Source organism: Hemitrygon akajei, chromosome 29, assembly GCF_048418815.1.
Source record: "Hemitrygon akajei chromosome 29, sHemAka1.3, whole genome shotgun sequence".
Classification (NCBI taxonomy): Eukaryota; Metazoa; Chordata; class Chondrichthyes; order Myliobatiformes; family Dasyatidae; genus Hemitrygon; species Hemitrygon akajei.
This window is the reverse complement of record NC_133152.1, coordinates 47,493,672-47,520,308: the sequence shown is the minus strand read 5'-3', so window position 1 is coordinate 47,520,308 and position 26,637 is coordinate 47,493,672. Positions and strand designations below refer to the sequence as shown.

General features: G+C 43.9%; 1 protein-coding gene across 4 annotated transcripts in view; it reads left to right on the top strand.

The window, feature by feature from the left end:
• rap1gapa (RAP1 GTPase activating protein a) overlaps nucleotides 1–26,637 on the top strand; it is a 529,693-nt gene that overhangs the window by 79,975 nt on the left and 423,081 nt on the right. The window contains exon 1 of one of the 4 annotated variants that reach the window (XM_073032357.1): nucleotides 2,340–2,437. The exons of 2 other annotated variants lie outside the window; for them this stretch is intronic. In XM_073032357.1, the coding sequence (XP_072888458.1) occupies nucleotides 2,418–2,437 (20 nt within the window). In that variant the 5' untranslated portion in view covers nucleotides 2,340–2,417. Of the gene's footprint in view, nucleotides 1–2,339; nucleotides 2,438–3,808; nucleotides 3,828–26,637 lie in introns of those variants that run through there. One more of the 4 variants, XM_073032374.1, reaches the window with a different exon arrangement.

Genomic DNA, 26,637 nt, shown 5'->3' with positions numbered 1-26,637 from the left:
GTTTTGTATAGGTGTGCTCAATGGGGGGGTGGGGGGGGAGAGGGCTTTACCCCGATGGACTTTATCCACTACTTTTTGTAGGATTTTCCATTCGAGGGCATTGATGTTTCCATACCAGGCTGTGATGCAGCCAGTCAATATACTCTCCACTACACATCTACAGAAGTTTGACGATGTTTCCGATGTCATGCCAAATCTCCATAAACTCCTAAGAAAGAAGAGCTGCATTGCTTTCTTCATAATTGCACTTGTGTTCTGGGCCCAAGACAGGTCAGAATTGGCCTTTCCAGACAGGTTCGGTAACAAGCCAGGTTTGTTATCACTGATACTTGCTGTGGAACGTGTTGCTTTGCAGCAGCAGTGCATTGCAAGAGATAACAATTACTGTGAGTTACAAAAATAAATAAACAACATTTCCCCAAAAAGAAATTAGCTAGTCCAGATCTGTACTTCATTTAAAAAAAGTCATAAAAGTCAAAGTCAAGTTTATTGTCCTATGCACAAGTACACTGATGCAATGTAAACCTACTTGTGGCAATATCACAGGCACATAATATCAGGTCCGGTGGAGGGGTGGAGATGTGTCTCCACCAAAGGAGGTGTAAGGTGCTCTTTCCCTCCAGTAGCCTGCTGGCCCCCCTTGGGCATTGTGTAGCACCAGCTTAGCACTCCCATACCCCAAGCAGGGTCACGAGGGGCAGATGGTGGATATTACAAGTCCTGGTTATGCGACCACTGACACCAGGCAGACAATCTCTGAAGGGTATTGATAATGGCTGGGGTCACCGGTCCTGTAAAGACATTGTCCAGTAGAAGGCAATAGCAAACCACTTTCTGTAGAAAAATTTGCCAAGAACAATTTGGTCATGAGACTGTGATCGCCAACATCATACAGCACAGCACAAAATGACGATAGCATCATAAACAGCAGCAACACAGATGCCCAAAATGATGGATGAACTCAGCAGGTCAGGCAGCATCTATGGAAATGAATAAACAGTCAACGTTCCGGGCCGAGACACTTCATCAGGCCGAAACATCGACTGTTTATTCCCCTCCGTAGATGCTGCCTGACCTGTTGAGTTCCTCCAGCATTTTGTGTGGGTTGATCTGATTTCCAGCATCTGCAGAACCTCTTGTGTTTTTATAAGTCAGCATTCACAAGAAAAACATAAACTTAAATTATGTAACTTTTTACCAGAAAGAGCACAATTAGTACACATTAAACAAAATCCATTGTGGAACAGCGGTCATGCTGTGCTGTTGCATTGAGGTAGTGATTACGGTTCTGATGGTTGGTTCAAGAACTGAGTGGCTGACGGGAAGTCACTGTTGTTGAACCCGGTGGTGTGGCACCTGAGCTTCTTGCAAACTCATGGCAGTAGCCGTTAACACTGCACAAAAGTAGCTAAATGACTTGGCAAATAATCTCAGAAAACACTGGGATTCATAGCAGGTCAGGCCTCTAGGGGGAGAGAGAGAAAGAGACTGAATTAACATTTCTGATTGATAACTATTCATCTGGAAGTGTTATTTCTGGAATTCTTACCTGAAAATTATAAATAGAAACTGGGAGTAGGCCACTCACACCTCATATTTGCTCCATCATTCACTAAGGTTGGCTGAACATTTCATGCCTGATCTGGAAACATCAATGGCCAAAAACAGAATGCAAGAAGGCAGAATTCATCATCGACAACCTCCATCATCCAGGCTGTGCTCTCTCCTTGCTGCTGCCATCGGGAGGGAGATACAGCAGCCTCAGGACCCACATCACCAGCTTCAGGAACAGTTATTTCCCCTCGACCATCAGGCTCTTGAACTGGTGTGGATAATTTTACACACCTCATACGGAACTGTTCACTGAAAACTATAAAACACATGGACTCAACAACTCATGTTCTCAATATTTATTAATTTTCTATTTATTATTATGTATTCATTTTTGCGGTTTGTTGTATTTTTCACATTGGTTGTTTGTCCATCTTTGTGTGCAGTTCTTCGTTGACTCTATTGTGTTTCTTAGTATTTACTGTGAATGCCTGCAAGAAAAAGAATCTCAGGGACAGAGATGTATACTTGGAGAATAAAATTTAGTTTGGACTTTGAACTTTGGTAGGAAAGTGGGCCAGGACTATCTTCTGAAGGGCCATTTGGGACAGGCAATAACGTAACACCCATAGCTGTCAATGAACAGAAGAATGCAGTATGACTGGTACTGAAGTTACCGAGGCTGTTCGTTCTGCCGGAAACTACGCTGTCTCTAAACAATAGAGGGTGATTCACCATGTCCCTGCAAACACACACACCTCAGAACAGCAAGGCAAGAAGAACCACTGGCTGAGTCTGAACTGGGATTAGATGTCACCCGATCATATTTCGCACACTGTGTGATCCAGACATAACTCTACTTCGATATGCGTGCTGTTAGTACAAGGTAAAGCACTCTATTCGCTTTTGATAAAGGTTCCATTAACTTTCTTTCGGTTAGTCTCTCACAGTTCATATACAGTATGTGTACTGAGGTCATTGTGATTTTAGTCTGAGAATGTGAAGGTTAAACAAAAAAAGTTAGAATACAAATCCACTGGCTTTTTGGAGTTAGCACTTACACTTTACGATGAGATTTCTCTTTCGATAAATACAAACTCAGTGATGATTGCATAATATTCTGTGACTTCAAAACTTGATTCTGGATCATACACTCTTCTCATTGTTACCACCGGGGAGGAGGTACAGGAGTCTGAAGACACACTCAACATTTCAAGAACAGCTTTTTCCCCTCTGCTATCAGATTTCTGAATGGACAATAAACCCATGTTCACTACCTCATTACTTCTTGCTCTCTATTTGCACTATATTTTTAAAAAAGGTATTTCTTATTCTAATTTAGCTTTTTGTGAACTGTATTGCAATGTACTGCTGCTGCTGCTAAGCAACAAATTTCATGACATACAGTACGTCAATGATATTAAAGCTGATTCTAGTTCTGAATTTGATACACAATTTGTAATGATGAAAGAAAGTCGGCATTTTTTGATTTTTCCCTAAGAAAAAATATCTTCCCATATATGCTCCTTAATCTGTCAGGCACTGTACACACTGCTGGCCAAGGGAGACTGCTGTGGGAATTGAGGACCTGATTTGTAGGGAAAGGTTGAATAGGTTAGGACTTTATTCCCTGGAGTGTAGAAAGTAGGTTTGATAGAGGTGTATGTTATTATGAGGGGTATAGACAGGGTAAATGCATGCTGGCTTTTTCCACTGAGATTAGGTTAGACTAGAACTAGAGATTTATGGGTTAAGGATGAAAGGTGAAATGTTTAAGAGGAACTTCTCCTCTCAGAGGGTGGTGGGAGTGTGAACAAGCTGCCAGTGAAAGTGGTGGACACAGGGTCAATTTCAATATTTACGAGAAATTTGGGTAAGTGTATGCGTGGGAGGGGGATGCAGGGCTTTTGTCTGGGTGAGGTCGATGGGATTTAGCAGAATAATATTTCAGCATGGAGTAGATGGGCTGAAGGTCTTGTTTCTGTGCTGTAGTGTTCTCTAGCTCTGACTGTATGCCTGGCAGGTGTTTGGGAGTTCTCACTTCCATTCAGATTTCCCATTGTACTGAAGGTCAGATAAACTTCCTGGTCGGTCTGTGTTGGTAACCAGCAAGCGAATGAATGTTATAGGACCCCTCGCTCTCTCCCCTGCAGGTGGGAGACACAGGAGCCAAAGGGAAGGAGGTAAAAGTTTTCAGCTTTAGATGTCAGCGGAGGCTGTTCACTCATATTCACGGTGGAAAGTGACCCTGAAGCCTGAGGGAGAGGGAGAGAGAGGTAGGTCCAGGCATCACAGTGAATGGAAAGCTTTGCATTTTTAGGAAACTGCAAATTATTGATAGTCTTTGTACGTAGATTTTCATTGATTCTATCGTGTTTCTTAGTTTTACTGTGAATGCCTGCAAGCAAATGAATCTCTCGGCCGTATGGCGACATATACGTACTTTGACAGTATTTTGAAACTTGAACTCTGAACATTGAAATTTGAGTAAATATATGGGTATCTGGACATTAGCCAGAACTTAGAACATCAAACAGTACTGCCCAGGCTTGCAGTCCATGACATTGTACTGAACCTTTTAATCTAACATTTCCCTCCCACATAGCCCTTTGTTTTTCCTTCATCCATGTACATTTTCCCCAAACTTTCCTCCAGTCACCTTAAAATTATGCTCCCTTCCATTACCCATTTCTGCCCTAGGAAAAAGTCTCTGGCTGTCCACTCGATCTTAGCCTCTTGTACCCCTCTACCAAGTTCCCTCTCATCTTCATTCACTCCAAAGAGAAAAGCCCTAGCTCGGTCAACCTGTCCTCACAAGAAAGCAAGTGGTAAAATTTGAACGATATGTGAAGTTGGAGATACAAAGATCTGCAGATACCAGAATTGGAACAACACACGATGCACTAGAGGAAGTCAGCAAGTCAGGCAGCATCTATGCAGGGAAATGGACAGTCGACATTTCAGGTTGAGACCCTTCATCAGGCTATTTGAATTTTAATATCTAGATGTTTGAAGTCAGGTTGAAAAGTTGCTTGTTATGTCTTTTGTCTGTGTGTCAACATTTAACTGACTACACAATTAGAAACATAGAAAACAGGCCCTTTGGCCCACAAAGCTGTGCCGAACATGTCCTTACCTTAGAACTACCTAGGCTTACCTATAGCCCTCTATTTTTCTAAGCTCCATGTAGCCATCCAGGAGTCTCTTAAAAGACCCTATCGTTTCCACCTCCACCACCGCCGCCGGCAGCCCATTCCACACACTCACCACTCTCTGCGTAAATAAAAAAAACAATCAAACTTACCCCTGACATCTCCTCTGTATCTACTTCCAAGCACCTTAAAACAATGCCCTCTCATGCTAGCCATTTCAGCCCTGGGGATAAGCCTCTGACTATCCACACAATCAATGCCTCTCATCATCTTATATACCTCTAACAGGTCACCACTCATCCTCCGTCGCTCCAAGGAGGAAAGGCCGAGTTCACTCAACCTATTCTCGTAAGGCATGCTCCCCAATCTGGGCAACATCCTTGTAAATCTCCTCTGCACCCTTTCTATGGCTTCCACATCCTTCCTGTAGTGAGGTGACCAGAAATGAGCACAGTACTCCACGTGGGGTCTGACCAGGGTCCCATATAGCCGCAACATTACCTCTCGGCTCTTAAACTCAATCCCACTATTGATGAAGGCCAATGCACCGTATACCTTCTTAACCACAGAGTCAACCTGTGCAGCTGCTTTGAGTGTCCTATAGACTCGGACCCCAAGATCCCTCTGATCCTCCACACTGCCAAGAGTCTTACCATTAATGCTATATTCTGCAATTGTCCCTGCCATAGATTTGCTACAACTCTTAGAGTTAGTGAACCCAGCACAAGGACTCAACTAAGAATTTAACACTTGCCACCAGTTCATGGGACATCATAATTCAAACAGGAACTTTATGAAACTTAGCGCACCCCTTTCCGTACAAGCAGGATGACTGGCTGATCATTTGATTGTTGACATGCTGAATCACTGCATAGACAACACATGTTCCTGTGTGGGGCTACCCTGAGAAGTTGGACTAAGCCACATTCAGGATCCTGGGTGCCATTCAGACACTAAGACATAGGGACAGATTTAGGCCACTCAGCCCCTCAAATTCACCAAGACTGATGTATTGTCCCTCTCAACCCATTCTCCTGCCTTCTCCCCATAACCTTTGACACCCTGACTAATCAAGAACCTATCAAACTGTCTTAAATATACCCAATGATTTGGCCTCCACAGCCGTCTGTGGCAATAAATTCACAGATTCACCACCCTCTGCCTAAAGATATTCCTACTAATCCCTATCCTAAAGGGATGTCCCCCTATACTGAGGATGTACTCTCTTGTCCTAGACTCCCCCACTATAGGAAACATCCTCTCCACATCCACTTTACCTAGGCCTTTTGATATTTGATAGTTTTCAATGAGATCCCCTCTCATTCTTTTAAACTGCAGTAAGTATGGACCAGAGCCATCAAAAGCTCCTCATCCCTTTCATTCCTGGGATCATCCTCATGAACCACCTCCGGACCCTCTGCAATATCAGCACATCCTTTCTCAGATAGGGGGCCCAGAGTTGCTCACAATACTCCAAACGGCTAATATTACCTTTGTGACTGTATGTACTGTGTTTTGCACCTTGGTCCTGGAGAAACACTTTTGTTTAGCTGTATGTGTGTGCATTATTAAAGGACAGTTAAATTTCAAAATCAGAATCGAGTTTAATATTCCCGACATATTTGTTAACTTGGCAGCAGCAGTACCATGCAATACATGATAATATGGAAAAAAGAATAAGTTAGTAAATCAAATACAATAAGTATATATGGATATTAAATAGTTAAATTATTAATAGTGCAAAACAAGAAATAATATTTTTTTAAAAAGTGAGGTAGTGCCCAAGGTTTCAATGTCCATTTAGGAATCTGATGGCAGAGGGGAAGAAGCTGTTCCTGAATGTGTGTCTTCAGGCTTCTGTACCTCCTACCTGATGGTAACAGTGAGAAAAGGGCATGCCCTGGGTGCTGGAGGTCCTTAATAATGGATGTCACCTTTCTGAAGCACTACTCCTTGAAGATGCCTTGGATACTGCAGCGGCTAGTACCCAAGATGGAGCTGTCTAATTTTACAGCTCTCTGTAGCTTCTTTCGACCCTGTGCAGTAGATCCTTCCCCACACCGGACAGTGATGCAGCCTGTCAGAATGCTCTCCACAGTACAGCTGTAGAAGTTTTCAAGTGTTTTAGGTGACAAACCAAACCTTAATCAAACTCTTAATGAAATAGTATATAGCCGCTGTCTTGCCTTCTTTATAGCTGCATTGATATGTTAGAACCAGGTTAGATCCTCCAAGATCTTGACACCGAGGAACTTGAAGCTGCTCACTCTCTCTCCTTCTGATCCCTCCATGAGGATTAGTTTGTGTTCCCTCGTCTTATCTTTCCTGAAGTCCACAATCAGCTCCTTACTGACGTTGAGTGCCAGGTTGTTGCTGCAACATCACTCAACCAGCTCCTCCTGTACACTCTCTCATCTCCAGCTGAGTTTCTACCAACAATGGTTGTATCATCAGCAAATTTATAGATGGTATTTGAGCAATGCCTAGCCACACAATCATGGGCATATAGAGAGTAGAGCAGTGGGCTAAGCACACACCCCTGAGGTGCACCAGCATGGACCGTCAGCAAGGAGGATATGTTATCACCAATCCGCACAGATTCTGGTTTCCGGTTAGGAAGACAAGGGTCCAATTGCAGAGGGAGGTACAGGGGCTAAGGTTTTGTAGCTTATCGAGCAGGACTGTGGGAATGATGATGTCAAACACTGAGCTATAGTCAAAGAACAGCATCCTGACAAAGTGTTTGTGTTGTCCAGGTGATCTAGAGCCGTGTGAAGAGCGATTGAGATTACATATGGCAATCGGCAGGAGTTGATTCTAGTCATGACCAACCTCTCAAAACATTTCATCACTGTAGATGTGAGTGCTACCGGGTGATAGTCACTAAGGGAGCTCACACTACTCCTCTTGGGCACTGGAAAATTGTTGCCTTTTTGAAGCAGGAGGGAACTTCCGGCCATGGTAGTGAAAGGTTGAAAATGTCTTTGAATACTCCTGTCAGTTGGTTGGCATGTTCTTAGAGCCTTACCAGGTACTCCATCATGACCTGCTGCCTTGCGAGGGTTCACCCCCTCCCCTAAAGACAGCCTGACATCGGTGTCTGAGACAGAGGTCACTGGGCGCAGCAGCGATCTTCACAGCTGTAGTTGTGCTCTCCCTTTCAAAGAGGGCATAGAAGGTGTTGAGCTCATCTGGTAATGAAGCATTGCTGCCATTCATGCTATTGAGTTTCACTTTGTAGGAAGTAATGTCCTGCGGACCCTGCCAAAGCTAATGTGCATCTGATGTCGCCTCGAACCTCACTCAAAACTGTTTCTTCGCTCTTGAAATAGCCTTCAGTAAATCATACATGGTTTTCTTGCACAGACCTGGATCACAGATCTAGCCCTCAGCAGACAGTCAACCTTCTGATTCAATTGTGGCTTTCGGTTTGGGAATGTCCAGCAAGTGAACTTGAACTTTATAAAGCATCACTTTACTGTAATTGCACTACAGAATACATTATCTTAAAATCTGCTGAACATTAACAAAAGACTGATTCAGGCACGGCTGGATTATTGTGCCGAGTTGTGGGAACAACACATCAGGAAAAGTGTAAAGTCCTGAAGAGGTGCACCACCATTTGTAATAACATAATGCCACAGAGGAGGGAGTTTAGTTCTGATAGATGGAGAAACAGGAGACATCTGGTTCTGAAGAGTCCCCTCTGTCTGAATCTCATCTGTTAACCCTTTCAACTCCTGAAATCATTCTTGTGAACCTCCTCTAGACCCTCTTCAATGCCAGCACATCCTTTCTTACATAAGTTTTCCATTAAGTGACTCCACCCTAACATCCTGGTTATTTCAAAATCAGAATCCCAGCCAGCTTAATATCACTGGCATATGTCATGAAATTAGTTTTGCAGCAGTACAATGTAATACATGATAAATATAGTGTTACGTACCCCGTAACTGGGTCACTTACCAGCAAAGATAGAGAGGTCCGTTGAAGTCTGATGGTACTATTTTTAACAGTATTTATTGATAGAAATACACAAAAATAATATCAATGCAAACACACAGATAATATACGTCGTCAATACTAAATCTAAAAGCGCGGGTATAATAATAATCAATAAGAAATAAGCTGTATCGTTGTCTAGGGGATAATGAATTGTCCGATGGAAATATATAGTTTGTTCAGTTCATACAGGCTGCAGCCATTGGGGACCCTGTGTGGCAATTGTTGGAGAGAGATAGAGACGGGTTAAAACTTGCCCATTCCGTTTATGATGTCAATCCTTCGAGAGTCGTTGAGAGTTGAGTTCCCCGTTGTTAGCTAAAAACTGTTTTTCCGTGGCAAAGGTCACCGATTCCAGGCAAATGGAAGCGGACGCACGTGGCCTTCCACCGGCTTTCGCTATTACAGGATCGCTAGCGTTTCTTCTGGTGCGTCTGAGGGGCTGTTCCCACAGACCCTCTTTTATCCTGACTCGCAGGGTCGCAGATGTCAATCAGGTTGGGGGTGATGCAATCCCTCCCTCAACCAGCCCACTTTGCCTGAGGGCGTTCACGTAGCATAGTCTCCAATCCACAAATTCGCCTTCCGGAGACAATGGCCATGTCCCGTAGCTGTACATCGCCGGGGGAACGAGACATTCCTCACGTCTCTCTCTCATTTCCTGGGCCCTCTGACCCAACCCAACAGTGATCTTGCGATTCTCACAAAGGAGGGGGCTGCAGGCATAACACCCCCTTTCTTCAATGCGTTTTTACCAGCGGTTAAAACGAAGTAGTACAGAGTCTTACAGGATTGTGGAATCTAACACAATACAAAAGCTTTTCCTTTTCACTGCAGAGGAATACAATTATACAGTCAATTCAGCATCTAAACTGTTAATGATTACAGTGTCTCTTCCTTTAATATCTTAACGTCTTGTACCTTACTAAAGTCTTGTAGCATCAGACTTCAATTTAATAACCACCTATTTTTTATTTCCTCCCCTCAGCAACAAAACGAAGGAGTGGTGATCTTAGCTTGCGTGCATCTACAAAAGTTTATGTAAATACTAATCTTTCGGTCGTTTTCAAACTTAACAGGCAGGCTTCCATGGGGTTGTCTTTATTATTCACATGCTTTGTCGAAATCCCGTACAACTGGCTTTGCTATTTAAAAATGGCGTCCCCATTAACCGTCGCCTCTTTTCCGGTTAGTTCCCACGTGGGGAGCCTGGGTATTTTGGCGAAATAAACTCTCGCCCGCTTTTTCCATAGGAATTATTTTATCAACACCGTGTCCCAAACTTAGACCGTCTTCTGAATTTCCACCCAATTCTTTAATTTTACACAGGAGGCTAGCCCTCTCGTCAGGACCCTTCAGGCTATGTGTTTTCAGTTCGAACTCTTTGCTCAGGCAGCATTTCAAATTCTGCCTTTTCACACCACACTCTGAAATAACAATAGTACGGGGGGCCCCGTCATCTCCCGGCTTAATCTGTAAGCGATCTGCAGGGTTTAAAATTTCTTCATTCGATTTGGGAACTACAGATTTCCTGTTTCCTTCAATAATAATATTTATCTCCCCATTTTTGAGTTCCGCATTAACTTTTAACACACCTTCGAGCACAAACACCTGGGAACTCTCACTTCCCACTATTATCAAGGTTAACCCTTTCTTCACTGAACCAAGTCTATCTGACCCACAAGGACGGCCGTCTCGTTCAACTGAATCCAATACCTCAGACTTATTCTGAGCTCTGTTACTAGGTTCAGTGCCACGTGCATCCCCATCTTGGACACACTCAAACGGGACATTGGCCTCTTCCAGGCTTTCAATACCCGTACCCTTTTCAAATTCTAAGTTCCCCCGATCCTCCCAGTTACTCTCTGGGCAACTCCCTTCTGGAGTAAACTCAACCCCGCGGGCTGAAACAACCTCATCTGCCAACCCAGCAGACTTCTTCAAGGCAAGGGCACCCTTTTCATCTAGGACTGCCCTCATTTCATTATCGGGAACACCTTTAGAATTTTCAACTTCTTCAAACAGTTCTGCCAAACCAGACAGATCATCCCTGTCCAACTCTGGACCTCTTAACCACTCTAACGGTTCCTCATCTTTATTTTCTGCCTCTAGAACCTTTCTCCTCACTAAGGGAAGATCTACCTCCTCTCCCTTACCCTCTTTCACTTTACTACTCTTCGTTTTACCACCCTCTAAACCCTCGTGGTACAGGGTCGGTAAAAACGTCTCGGCCAAATCGAAACTGGCCAGATTTAAACTGCTCTTGTTCTCAGCTGCCTCTCTCGACATGCTGCGAGTGACCGCGCATGCGGGATAGATCTTGGAATCTAGGGGCGGGGCCGCAGCACTCACCAGCCGGCTCATCAGCGTCATTGCTGCCCAAACCTTACCACCTGCTAAATCGTTACTGAGAAGGACGTCCGCATCAGTTCTCGGGAATTCTGATCGCACCCCTATTTCAACTGGTCCAGACACCAGCTCACAATCCATAATGACCTTATGTAAGGGCACCATTTCTGTCCCTTTACTTATTCCTTTCACAGCTACCATTCTCGTCTTGCGACCAAACTCTAGTACCTTTCTGCTGATCAACGACAGCTCAGCCCCCGTGTCTCTCCAGATCCGTACAGGAACTGGTGGGTCTCCCTCCCTCACAGACACGGTTCCGTGTGACAGACAAGTCTCAGACCCTTCTCGTACTCTGTCTACCCGGGGCTCTCTTGTCGATTTACTGATTACCACGGCACATCCGATAGGGACTGCTGCTTTCCCTTTTCCTGTCTCTTTCCTCGGAGCAAAGCACCGAGATGCAATATGCCCCCCCTTTCCACAATTAAAACAGGTCAAGCCCAGAAATCTCTGGCCGTCTGGCCTTTCCCCCTCAACCTTACCTCTAGCTCCCGGCGGGACCTCTGCCTCAGCCGGCGGACTTTCTCGATCGTTCCCATGGTCTCTCTGGGAACTTTTATTCGAGGAAAACTTTGTCTTGTGGGTTAGGGCGTATTCATCTGCGAACCTAGCAAATTCGGAGATGGACTTATTTGGCTTCTCATTCAAATACATCCGGATATCCTCCGAAACACAACCTTTAAATTCCTCAATCAGAATTAACTCCCTGAGACGCCAATAATCCTCGTCCACTATTTCTGCGGTGCACCAACGGTCCAAGAGCACACCCTTCTCATAGGCAAACTCGGTATACGTCTGATTCCACCCTTTCTTTAAATTTCTGAACTTTTGTCTATACGCTTCAGGTACTAGCTCATAACTCCGGAGAATGGCCGCCTTTACTTTGTCATAACTCTTCTCCTCTTCCTCCTCCATGGACAACGCCGTATATGCCCGCTGTGCCTTCCCTTTTAACACACTTTGTAACAACGCCACCCACTGTTCTCTGGGCCACTTCTGATTCACTGCCACCTTTTCAAAAAGCAAGAAATAACTATCAACATCCGTCTCCTCGAATGGAGGTACTAATCTCAACTCCCGACTAACATTAAACCGCTCCTCTCGGTCTGACCCCTGAACTCATTGCTCTTGCCTTAACTTCTCCATCTCCAAGTCATGTTTCCTCTGTTTCTCTGCCTCCCTCTCCTTCTCGGCCCTTTCCTTCTCTTTCTCAGCTGCTTCCAGCTGTTTTAATTGAAGTTCATGCTCTCTTTGCTTCTCAGCTCTGTCCTGCTCTAACTCCTTTAGCTGGAGCGCATGCTCCCTTTGTTTGTCCGCTCTTTCATTCTCCTTCTCAGCTGCTTCCAGCTGCTTTAACTTAATTGCATGTTCCAACCTTAATTTCTCCAACTCTAACTGAGCCGTCCCACTAGCTGGTACCTTTTCAGGGATATTTTCCAATACCTCAGCTGCAAACACATTCTTCCCAATATAATACTGAGTTATTGCCCTTCGCACCTCCCGCTTTTTCATTGACAACCTCACCTCTGCGAGGTTTAACCCCTTCGCCAAATTTATCAAGTCTGATTTGGTGGCTGCCTCCAGCGCCTCCAGAGTCGGGTTTTCTATAAATTCCCCCACGTCCATCTTTGCTGGTTTCCCGTCTGGCTACCCGTGTACCAGATCCAAGTTTGGACTTACAAGCCCGATTCACTGGCCCTCCAATTTGGTATCAAATCTCGAGACGAGAACCCCAATTGTTACGTTCCCTGTAACTGGGTCACTTACCAGCAAAGATAGAGAGGTCCGTTGAAGTCTGATGGTACTATTTTTAACAGTATTTATTGATAGAAATACACAAAAATAATATCAATGCAAACACACAGATAATATACGTCGTCAATACTAAATCTAAAAGCATGGGTATAATAATAATCAATAAGAAATAAGCTGTATCATTGTCTAGGGGATAATGAATTATCCGATGGAAATATATAGTTCGTTCAGTTCATACAGGCTGCAGCCGTTGGGGACCCTGTGTGGCAATTGTTGGAGAGAGATAGAGACGGGTTAAAACTTGCCCATTCCGTTTATGATGTCAATCCTTCGAGGGTCGTTGAGAGTTGAGTTCCCCGTTGTTAGCTAAAAAACATTTTTCCGTGGCAAAGGTCACCAATTCCGGGCAAATGGAAGCGGACGCACGTGGCCTTCCACCAGCTTTCGCTATTACGGGATCACTAGCGTTTCTTCTGGTGCATCTGAGGGGCTGTTCCCACAGACCCTCTTTTATCCTGACTCGCAGGGTCGCAGATGTCAATCAGGTTGGGGGTGATGCAATCCCTCCCTCAACCAGCCCACTTTGCCTGAGGGCGTTCACGTAGCATAGTCTCCAATCCACAAATTCGCCTTCCGGAGACAATGGCCATGTCTCGTAGCTGTACATCGCCGGGGGAACAAGACATTCCGCACGTCTCTTTCTCACTTCCTGGGCCCCCTGACCCAACCCAACAGTGATCTTGCGATTCTCACAAAGGAGGGGGCTGCAGGCATAACAATAGAAAAAAATGAATTACAGTAAGTGTATCAATGTACTGTATACTGAATAGTTAAATTGTGGATCCAGGATTGGCTCTGCAGGTACCCTAACCTGAGCCCCACCAACAGACAACCCCTTAGGAGAATATCGTACTTGACTCGAGAGATTGCACTACTCTTTAAATGCTCAGGAACAGAACTCACCTAACCATTATAATCTGGTACCTCAGACTCTGTGTAAAATGTCTTTTCCTGCTAGCAGTTTGAATTATTTTCTTTTATTTATTTATATATTTACTTATTTAGAGATACAACGCAGAACACGCCCCTCCGTACTACTCAATTACACCCATGTGACCAATTAGCCTGTGTGCCTTTGGAATGTGGGAGGAAACGGGAGAACATGGATGAAACCTACATTAATTTCCCATGTTGCAGTCTGCATTTAGAATTACTGCTTTCATTCTAAATACAATCTGTAACCTTTGACAGGTACAAGAGCATGAATGTTTTAGGAACAGCTTCTTTCCTTCCACCAGCGGATTTCTGAATGGTCCATGTACAGATAAATACTACCTATCCCACAATCTAAAGACATACGAGTGAGTAGTTTAATTGGATATTGTAAATTGTCCTGTGATTAGACTAGGGTGGGTTGCTGGGCTGTGTGGCCTGTTCCACACTGTATCTCTAAATTAAATAAAAATAAATATGTCAGTGATAATCAGACTAATTCTGATTCTGGTTCTGAAAGTTGAGTAATAGGTGAGTTTATGCAGCATTAGCAGGAGAAAGACTATCACAGAAATACCGTTCAGATATCTAGAAGAATTATGTATGGGAGCAGTAGAGCATCAGTCTCTACAAAGGACTGTGAGAACAGCCGAGAGGATCATAGGGGATTTCCTTACCATCCATCAGGGACATTTATCAGGAGCGCTGTGTACACAGGGCCCTTAGTATTATCAAGGATCCCGCCCATCCATCCAGCATCCTCTTTGACTTTCTACCATCAGGCAGGAGACTCCGATGCATAAAAACAAGAACGGTCAGGATGGGAAACAGTTTCTTCCCTCAGGCCATCAGGCCTCTGAACTCCCTGTTGCATTGTATTCAAAGTGTCATTGGATAATTTGTATTGTATCTTACAACATTTAATTTATACATTTTGCTTTGTTTATTTATGCATACATTTTACCCTTACTTTCCTAAATTATCGTGTGTTATATGTACTACTGTGCTTTACACCCTGGACTGGAGAAACACTGTACCGTTTGACGGTATACATGTATATAGTTAAATGACAATAAACTTGACTTGAATTGCAAGTGTAAGGACAGGGAACTTTAAATCACCATTTCAAATGCAAACAATAATTGAATGTGATTTTAATTAGCAGAGCAATTTGTAATTAAAAGCAGGTGCAAAAGGCACGACAGCAAAGGCTGTATTGAACATCACGGGGGTGGTCAGCTCTTCACTGAAATTTTAAATGTGCTTCTGATTTTACACCGTGTTCAGCTCTGCTTGCCTCATTATAGGAGTGATATGGAAGCACTAGGTAGGCTGCAGAGGAGATTTATCAGGATGCTGCCTGGATTAGAGAGGCTGCAGAGGAGATTTATCAGGATGCTGCCTGGATTAGGGAGGGTACAGAGGAGATTCACCAGGATGCTGCCTGGATTAGAGAGAGTGCAGAGGAGGTTCACCGGGATGCTGCCTGGATTAGAGAGAGTGCAGAGGAGATTCACCAGGATGCTGCCTGGATTAGAGAGGGTGCAGAGGAGATTCACCAGGATGCTGCCTGGATTAGAGAGGGTGCAGAGGAGGTTCACCGGGATGCTGCCTGGATTAGAGAGAGTGCAGAGGAGATTTACCAGGATGCTGCCTGGATTAGAGAGGGTGCAGAGGAGATTTACCAGGATGCTGCCTGGATTAGAGAGGCTGCAGAGGAGATTCACCAGGATGCTGCCTGGATTAGAGAGGCTGCAGAGGAGGTTCACCGGGATGCTGCCTGGATTAGAGAGGGTGCAGAGGAGATTCACCAGGATGCTGCCTGGATTAGAGAGGGTGCAGAGGAGATTTACCAGGACGCTGCCTGGATTAGAGAGAGTGCAGAGGAGATTCACCGGGATGCTGCCTGGATTAGAGAGAGTGCAGAGGAGATTTACCGGGATGCTGCCTGGATTACAGAGGCTGCAGAGGAGATTTACCAGGATGCTGCCTGGATTAGAGAGGGTGCAGAGGAGATTTACCAGGATGCTGCCTGGATTAGAGAGGGTGCAGAGGAGATTTACCAGGACGCTGCCTGGATTAGAGAGAGTGCAGAGGAGATTTACCAGGACGCTGCCTGGATTAGAGAGAGTGCAGAGGAGATTCACCGGGATGCTGCCTGGATTAGAGAGAGTGCAGAGGAGATTTACCAGGATGCTGCCTGGATTAGAGAGGGTGCAGAGGAGATTCACCAGGATGCTGCCTGGATTAGAGAGGGTGCAGAGGAGATTTACCAGGATGCTGCCTGGATTAGAGAGAGTGCAGAGGAGATTTACCAGGATGCTGCCTGGATTAGAGAGAGTGCAGAGGAGATTTACCAGGATGCTGCCTGGATTAGAGAGAGTGCAGAGGAGATTTACCAGGATGCTGCCTGGATTAGAGAGGGTGCAGAGGAGATTTACCAGGATGCTGCCTGGATTAGAGAGAGTGCAGAGGAGATTTACCAGGATGCTGCCTGGATTAGAGAGGGTGCAGAGGAGATTTACCAGGATGCTGCCTGGATTAGAGAGAGTGCAGAGGAGATTTACCAGGATGCTGCCTGGATTAGAGAGGGTGCAGAGGAGATTTACCAGGACGCTGCCTGGATTAGAGAGAGTGCAGAGGAGATTCACCGGGATGCTGCCTGGATTAGAGAGAGTGCAGAGGAGATTTACCAGGATGCTGCCTGGATTAGAGAGGATGCAGAGGAGATTTACCAGGATGCTGCCTGGATTAGAGAGGGTGCAGAGGAGATTCACCAGGATGCTGCCTGGATTAGAGAGGGTGCAGAGGAGATTTACCAGGATGCTGCCTGGATTAGAGAGGGTGCAGAGGAGATTTATCAGGATGCTGCCTGGATTAGAGAGGCTGCAGAGGAGATTTATCAGGATGCTGCCTGGATTAGGGAGGGTACAGAGGAGATTTACCAGGATGCTGCCTGGATTAGAGAGGGTGCAGAGGAGATTTACCAGGATGCTGCCTGGATTAGAGAGGGTGCAGAGGAGATTTACCAGGATGCTGCCTGGATTAGAGAGGGTGCAGAGGAGATTTACCAGGATGCTGCCTGGATTAGAGAGGGTGCAGAGGAGATTTACCAGGATGCTGCCTGGATTAGAGAGGGTGCAGAGGAGATTTACCAGGATGCTGCCTGGATTAGAGAGCATGTCTGATGAAAATAGGTTCAGCAAGCTGGGGCTTTTCTCTGTGGAACAAAGGAGGGTGAGAGGTGTACAAGGTGATAAGAGCCATAGATCAAATGGACAGCCAGAGTTTTTCCCATGGGGAAATGGCCAATACAAGGGGCCGTAGTTTTAAGGTGTTGGGTGGTAAGTATGGGGGGGGGGTATCCAGGGTAGAATGTCTGAGGCATCTCCATCTGGCATGGTGAGGGAGGGGGCACTGCACAGGATCGAAGTAGACTACAGAAAGTTGTGAACACAGTCAGCTCCATCATGGGCACGAGCCTCCCCAGCATCCAGGACATCCTCAAGGAGCGATGCCTCAAAAAAGAGGCATCCATCATTCAAGGACCCCTATCACCCAGAACATGCCCTCTTCTCATTGCTACCATCAGGGAGGAGGTACAAGAGTCTGAAGACACACACTCAATGTTTTAGCAACAGATTCTTTCCTTCCACTACCAGATTTCTGAATGGACAATGCACCTGTGAACACTACCTCACTACTTTTTTCTCTTTTTGCACTAATTATTTAATTTAACTTGTATATATTTTATTTACTGTAAATTACAGCTTTTTATTATTATGCATCGCAAAGTACTATTGCCATATAACAACAAATGTCATGACATATGCTGGTGATATTAAACAGTTCACACAGTTAACAATTGTTTACACAGAGAATGGTGGATGCATAGAATGCACCGAGGGTGGTGGGAGAAGCAGATACATTAGGGACATTTAAGAGTCTCTTGGAGGGCTATGTGAGAGGGAAAGGTTAGATGGATCTTAGAGTAGGTTATAAGTTTGACTCAACATTGTGGGCTGAAGGGTCTCTACATGCTGTTCTATTCTGCGTTCGATGTTCTAATATAAGGTATTAGCCAGAGGGTGGTGAATTACTACAGGCAGCTGTGGAGACTAAATCACTGGATATTTTTAAAGCGTTGATACGTTCTTGATTAGCCACGGTGTCAAAGGTTACAGGGAGAAGGCAGCAGAATGGGGTGGAGAAGGATAGTAGGGTCTCTCAGCAGTGTCCTCTCACAGTCCAAAGATGGAGCAGTTAGTGGGTTAATTATTCATTTTAAATTGTCCTGATTAGGCTGGGTTAAAACAGGTGTGTTCTTGGGCAGTGCAGCTCACTGGGTCAAAAGGGTCTGTTCGGCACCGTATCGTCAAATAAATACAAACAGATAAATAAATAGTAAACCAGTCACGATGGAATGGGCCAAATGGCCTAATTCCATTCCAATGTCTTATAATTCCATAAGACCAAAAGTCACGGAGCAGAATTGGGTCATTTGGCACATCAAGTCTGCTCCGCCATTCTATCATTATCCCTCTCAACTTCACTCTCCCACCCCCTCTGTGCAACCCTCAATACCCCCACCTATCAAGAACCTATGATTCTCCACTTTAAATATACCAAATGGCTTTGCCTCTACAGCCGTGTGTGACAATGAATTCCACAGATTCACCACCCTCTGACTAAAGAAATTACTCTTCATCTCTGTTCTAAGTAGACATCCTCTACCCTGAGGCTGTGCCCTCAGACACTTGACTACCCAACTATAAGGTATTATAATACCGAATTAATATAATTAATACCCAACTTGACTACCCTCTCCACATCCACTCTGTTAATATGTAATATGGAGTATTTTGGCCTTTTTGCCTATAAAATTTATTAACCCCCCCCCCCCCCCCCCCGGAAGTTTTCATGTTTTATTGTTTTACAACATTGAATCACAGTGGATTTAATTTGGCTTTTTTGACATTGATCAAGAGAAAAAGACTCTTTTGCGTCAAAGTGAAAACAGATCTCTACAAGGTGATCTAAAATTACTGACAAATATAAAACACAAAATAATTGATTACTTAAGTGTTCACCACCTTCAATAGAGCACACCAAATCATCACTGGTGCAGCCAGTTGGTTTTAGAAGTCACATAATTAGTTAAATGGAGATCTATTTTTAGAGACCAGTGTGTAGCCAAGGTGTTTCAATTGATTGTAGTAAAAGAACACCTGTATTTGGAAGGTCTAACTGCTGGTGAGTCAGTATCCTGGTAAAAACTACACCATGAAGACAAAAGAACACTCCAAGCAACTCCATGAAAAGGTTATTGAAAAGCACAAGTCAGGAGATGGATTCAAGAATATTTCTAAGTTACTGAATATCCCTTGGAGTACAGTTAAGTTAATCATCAAGCAATGGAAAGAATATGGCACAGCTGTAAATCTTCCTAGAGCAGGCCGTCCTGAAAAACTGAGTGACCGTGCAAGAAGTGGACTGGTGAGGGAGGCCACCGAGAGACCTATGACAACTCTGGAGGAGTTACAAGCTTCAGTGGCTGAGATGGGAGAGACTGCGCATACAACAACTGTTGCCCGGGTGATTCACCAGTCTCAGCTTTATGGGAGAGTGGCAAAGAGAAAGCCACTGTTGGGGGGTGGGGGGGGAAACTCACATGAAATCGCAGCTAGAGTTTGCCAGAATGCATATTGGACTCTCTGAAGTCAGCTGGAAGAAGGTTCTGTGGTCTAATTAAACCAAAATTAAGCTTTTTGGCCATCAGTCTAAATGCTATGTTTGGTGTAAGCCAAACACCACACATCATCAAAAACACACCATCCCTACTGTGCCCCATATTGGTGCTGTATCATGCCGTGGGGATGCTTCACTGCAGCAGACCGTGGAAGGCTTGTGAAGGCAGAGGGTGAAACGAATGCAGCACATTACAGGGAAATCCTGGAGGAAAACCTGATGCAGTCTACAAGAGAACTACAACTTGGGAGAAGATTTGCTTTCCAGCAAGACAATGACCCCAAGCAAAAAGCCAAAGCTTCACAGGAATGGCTTAGAAACAACAAAGTTAATGACCTGGAGTGGCAAAGTCAGAGTCCAGACATCAATCCAACTGAGAATTTGTGGCTGTTCTTGAAAAGGATTGTCTAATCATGTTCCCCAAGCAATCTGACAGAGCTTGAACAATTTTGTAAAGGTGAATGGAGAAAGATTCACCAGATGTGCAAAGCTGATAGAGACCCATCCACACAGACTCGACTGTAATTGCTGTCAAAGATGCATCTACTAAATACTGACTTGAAGGAGTGAATATTTATGCAAAAAATTATTTTCTACTTTATATTTGTGATTAATTTAGATCACTTTGTTAGGGATCTGATTTTACTTTGACACTTGATTCAATGTTATAAAACAATAAGACATGAAAATGTCTAAGGAGGGGGTGAATACTTTTTATAGGCATTGGATATTGCAACACATTGGATGTAATCGGTAATCAGTACTTAGTTGTGTTAAACTCTATTTATCTTGTTATTGCTGCAGTGACTGAACTATGAATAGGACAGGACAGAATGTAGGCTTCATGTCCAAGAATTACCCATGTTGACAATTTAAACACAAGCTATGTAATTAAATGCTTGTTCTTTGCACGCAGTGGGTGGGGATACTGGGGAGCAATGCCACATATGTGTCAACCTGTGCCCATTAAATAAATGTTCATGTAAAAGCCACAAAGAAATGCTTAATTTGATTATTTGACAACTCTTCTCTGGGTAGTTTTGTGCAGGTGGGATTGGTTTAATGTACACAATGCTGGAGGAACTCAGCAGGACAGGCAGCATCTATGGAAGTGAATGTGCAGTTGATGTTGCAGGCAGAGACCCATCATCAGGGCAGAAGCATCGAATGCTTATTAATTTTCATAGATGCTGCCTGACCTGCTGAGTTCCTCCAGCATTTTGTATGTGTTACTCTAAATGTCCAGGATCTGCAGAACCGCTTGTGTTTATCTGTTTAATTTAAGCAATTTCCTTTAATTAAACCAAATATTGGACTGTTCAAATATAAATAATAGAATATAATATAATAATATCAAGAATATTTCACCCTTCCACAAGTTGCAATCCACTTTAAAATTATGTCACGTCAGGTTCTCCAAGCTCTTGAAAATGGCTTTCTCCAATAAGAGAAACATTGTGAAGAATTTACAGTGAAAGTCAGATTCACACGACCAGATGTTTGTCAAAATACCATGAATGGGAGAAGGGTATTTATGGAGCAGTTTATCAGATCTAATTATAGTTTTCAAAATTGTTTAATGTCATTTCCAGTACACAAGTGTAAAGGTAAACAAAATAATTGTTACTCCAGATTGAATGCAGGGCAAAAAAAAATCAGATAACGATCACAATAATAAAAACAGCGCAATAAATATATAGTAAGTAGATAAGGTAGCTTATATACACAGATTATGTCCATAAAATGATGCTTGGCACAGGTCTGTATGTACATAAGGTGATTGACAGAAAATGATAAGGTACTGGTAGTTGGGGTGTGGAGGGGTGAGTTAGTGGGTGGAGGTGTTGATCAATCTTGCTGCTTGGGGAAAGTGACTGTTTTTGAGTCTGGTGGTCCTGGTGTGGATGCTACGTGGCCTCCCCACTGATGTGAGCAGGGTGTATAAAGTAAACACAATAAGATAAAGAACATAATAATAAAAACTCAATAAATATAAATCCATAAGATAGCTTATATACATAGATTGATTGTACATCAATACAGTGACACTAGGCACAGAAGTGTCTGTACATAAGGTGACTCTGACTGGAAATGTGGTGAGTTAGTGGGTGGAGGTGTTGATCAGTCTTACTGCTTGGGGAAAGTGACTGTTTTTGAGTCTGGTGGTCCTGGTGTGGATGCTACGTGGCCTCCCCACTGATGGGAGTGGGACAAACAGTCCATCAGCAGGGTGCGTGGGTACCTTCATGATGTTACTGGCCATTTTCTGACAACTTTCTGTGTATATGTCCTTGATGGAGGGTGGGCTGGTTTTGACTACCTATTGTAGAGCCTTCCTGTCTCTGCAGTGCAGTTTCCGTACAAGCAGTGATACAGCTTGTTAGGATGCTCTCTACTGTGCATCTGTAGAAGGTCATAAGCAGATTGTAGAGAGAATATTAGACCATTCCACAGGACAAATTGGAAGTCAACTTTAAAATGATGTCAAATCCGGTTCTCCAAACTCTCAAATATGGCTTTCTCCAATAAGAGAAACATTGTGAATAATTTACAGTGAAAGTCAGATTCACACGGCCAGATGTTTGTCAAAATACCATGAATGGGAGAAGGGTATTTATGGAGCAGTTTATCAGATCTAATTACAGTTTTAAGGTCATTTTTGCTTACGCACTATTTTGTGTCGCAAGCTCGGGTAATTATAACCTTGACTTATGGCAGGTGCCTGACCAGAGGGATTTAACGTTTTGTTTCTGTGCAGTAAAATCTGTCATTGTAGCTTAGTGGATATAGTGATTCAGTCAGTGAACTAGAGTGGATAACTTTACTTATCCCGACACTGAATCGATTTCACTTTCAAGGACTCTATACCTCATGTCCTCAGTATTATTTTAATTTGCATTCTTATTTTGTTTTCTGTTTCCTATTTGTACAATTTGTCATGTTTTGAAAATTGGTCATTTGTCCATCTTTGTGTGCGATTTTTCATTGATTCCATTGTGTGTCTTTGTTCTACTGTGAATGCCCACAAGAAAATGAATCTCAAGGTAGTATATGGTGACATATATGTACTTTACTTTGACTTTCTTCATGAGTGGGGGGCTAAAAGTAACCAGCTGTTACTATGAGGGATGGCTCAGCTACCTCTCTGGTCTGCAGTGATGGAAGACATTCTTTCATTCCTTTAGCCCCTTTCAGGTGCTTGGGGTCTCTCAAAGCAATTTACATCGTCTTAAATATTTCTGTTGTTTAGAAGGAAATAAGACATCCGATTTATTTGCAGAAATATCTCAGAAACAACCAAGCAGATGTTGTAAAGCTAAGAAATGCAGATGTGGAAATAGAACATAGGGCATGGGGCTTAGAATATAGGACATAGAACAGTACAGCACAAACACCAGAGACTCTGCAGATGCTGGAAATCCAGAGAAATGCACACACACTGAGTGCTGGAGGAACTCAGCACATCAGGCAACATCTATGGAAAGAAATAAACAGTCAACATTTCAGTCTGAGATACTTCATCAGGACTCCTGGTGAAGGGTCTCAGACCAAAATGTCGACTGTTTACTCTTTTCCAAAGATGCTGCCTGACCTGCCGAGTTCCTCCAGCATTTAGTGTGTGTGTCTATAGAACATCATAGGCCCTTTGGCCCATGAAGTTTTGCCAATCTTTTAATCTACTCCAAGATCAATCTTGCCTTTCCCTCTTTTTTTAATCATCCATGTGCCTTGGTTGGAATATTGTGGTCAGTTCTGGTCACCTCATTATGGGAAGAATGTGGAAGCTTTAGAGAGGGTGCAGAGGGGATTAATCAGGATACTGCCTGGATTGGAGAACATGTCTTATGAGTACAGGCTGAGCAAACTGTCGTTTTTCCCCTTGGAGCAAAAGAGGATGAGAAATGACTTAATAAAGGTGTACACAATAATAAGAATAAGTGAAGAGTCAGATACTTTTCCCCAGGGTGGAAATTGCTAATATGAGGGGGCATAATTTTAAGGTGATTGAAGGATGTCAGAGGTAACCTTTTAACGCAGAGAGTGGTGGGTATGTGGAACACAATGGGGGTAGAGGCAGATACATCAGGGGTATTTAAGAGACTCTTAGATAGGCACATGTATGATAGAAAAATGGAGGGTTATGTGGGATGAGAGGGTTAGATTGATCTCAGTAGGTTAAAAGGAGGCACAAACTATGGGCTGAAGGGTCTGCGCAGTGCTATACTGATCTATGTTCTGTGTTAGACCATAAGATGTAGGAGCAGAATTAGGCCATTCAGCCCATCAAGTCTGCTCCACCATTCAATCATGGTTGACTAATTATCCCTCTCAACCCCATTCTCCTGCCTTCTCCCTGAAACCTTTGTCACCTTGACTAATCAAGAACCTATCAACCTCCACTTTAAATATACCCAATGACTTGGGCTCCACAGCTGTCTCTGTGAATGAATCCCACAGATTCACCAGTCTCTGAAAAAAGAAATTCCTCCTCATCTCCATTCTAAATGGACATCCCTCTATTATGAGGCTGTGCTCTCCCACTATGGGAAAACATCCTCTCTGCATCCACTCTTATCGAGGCCTTTTAATATTCATTAGATTTCAATGAAATGCCCTCCTCATTCTTCTGAGTACAGTCCCGGAGCCATCAAACACTCCTCATACATTAACCCTTTCAAAGGTTCATTCATTATTACACAACTCTGAAATTCTTCTTCTCCTGATCGCCACAAAACCAAGAAAGAAAAGAACAGCAGCATGATCATCAACCCCCAAATCCCTCCTCCCCATACAAAAAAATGGAGGAAAACAGAGTGGACACATTGAGACATTGTCTCATTTTTACTGTGTACTATACCAGCAGTAATGGTTGAAATGACAATAAAAAGTGACAACTTGTCCCCAAATCCCCCCACTCTGCACACAAAAAAAAATTAGAAAGAGCCAGTGAAAAACAAAAAAAAAACAAAAAAAAAATCACAAGACTGGAAAAAAAAAAGTGCACATCGAAAACACAGAAAACCTGGGCAACATTCTCCCTGTCCATGGCACAGCGATCTCACCACCGATTAAAAAGGCAGTCTTCCCTCTCCATCAGCAGAGCAATTGCCCCCAGCGATAAAAGGGTAGGCAGCCAGCGTTTCAATCTCCCTCATCACTAATCAGTGAACAATGGAAGATTTAATCTGCAAAATGGAGTTAAACATCAGCTTGCAACCTTCTCAGCACACGGTTCACGTACGCTGTCTCTGTCTCCCGGAATCCCCTCGGAGACCGCAGAGAACTGAAACACTCAAACCATCCCCAAACTGCAAATCCCAGGCTCCAGCAGTTCCAGAATCACAATCAAGATGAAAAACAAATGTAAAAGACATAAAAGAAGAGAAATAAAAACACAAGATGCTGGCAGAACTCAACAGGCCAGACAGCATCTATGGGAGGAGGTAGTGACGACGTTTCGGGCCGAAACCCTTCATCAGGAGTGAAGTAACATGGGTTGGTCAAGGGGGGATAAGAAGTGGGAGGAGGGATGAAATAGAGAGCTGGGAAGTGATAGGCTTGATGCACCATCAATAACTCTCGGAGACGTGAGGCAAGATAGATAGATAGATAGATACTTTATTCATCCCCATGGGGAAATTCAACTTTTTTTCCAATGTCCCATACACTTGTTGTATCAAAACTAATTACATACAATACTTAACTCAGTAAAAAATATGATATGCATCTAAATCACTATCTCAAAAAGCATTAATAATAGCTTTTAAAAAGTTCTTAAGTCCTGGCGGTAGAATTGTAAAGCCTAATGGCATTGGGGAGTATTGACCTCTTCATCCTGTCTGAGGAGCATTGCATCGATAGTAACCTGTCGCTGAAACTGCTTCTCTGTCTCTGGATGGTGCTATGTAGAGGATGTTCAGAGTTATCCATAATTGACCGTAGCCTACTCAGCGCCCTTCGCTCAGCTACCGATGTTAAACTCTCGAGTACTTTGCCCACGACAGAGCCCGCCTTCCTTACCAGCTTATTAAGACGTGAGGCGTCCCTCTTCTTAATGCTTCCTCCCCAACACGCCACCACAAAGAAGAGGGCGCTCTCCACAACTGACCTATAGAACGTCTTCAGCATCTCACTACAGACATTGAATGACGCCAACCTTCTTAGGAAGTACAGTCGACTCTGTGCCTTCCTGCACAAGGCATCTGTGTTGGCAGTCCAGTCTAGCTTCTCGTCTAACTGTACTCCCAGATACTTGTAGGTCTTAACCTGCTCCACACATTCTCCATTAATGATCACTGGCTCCATATGAGGCCTAGATCTCCTAAAGTCCACCACCATCTCCTTGGTCTTGGTGATATTGAGACGCAGGTAGTTTGAGTTGCACCATATCACAAAGTCCTGTATCAGTTTCCTATACTCCTCCTCCTGTCCATTCCTGACACACCCCACTATGGCCGTGTCATCAGCGAACTTCTGCACATGGCAGGACTCCGAGTTATATAGGCTTTTATTGGCTGGAAGAAAGAACAAGCAGCAAATGACCACCACACAACATCCTGGAGACTGAGGCCGGGGCTGTGTCTCCAATCGCCTTTATACAGGGGTCTGTGGGAGGAGCCACAGGAGCAGTCAGCGGGGGGGGGGGGGGGGCGTGTCCAGACAGGTATATGTAGTTCACCACAAGGCTGGAGGGAAATGGGCTAGGGGGAAGGTGGAGAATTATGGGAAACTATAAAACCGGGTTTGGGTTAGCGTGTGGTCCAAAAGGTTCAGGGCCGAAGAAATAGTAGGTTGGGAGCAGAGAGAGAGGCTCTCGCTCTCTCGCTGAACTCCCGTTGGAGAGAAGTGAAATATATGGTTTCATGAACTACTCAGAAGATGTCGACCAAAGGAGCGTTGTATACTGGTGCCATCTTGACTTCATTCCTAGAATCATTCTCATGAACTTCCTCTGGACACTCTCCAATTCCAACGCATCCCTTTTTTAGATAAGGGGCCCAAAACTGCTCACATACTCTGAAAGAGC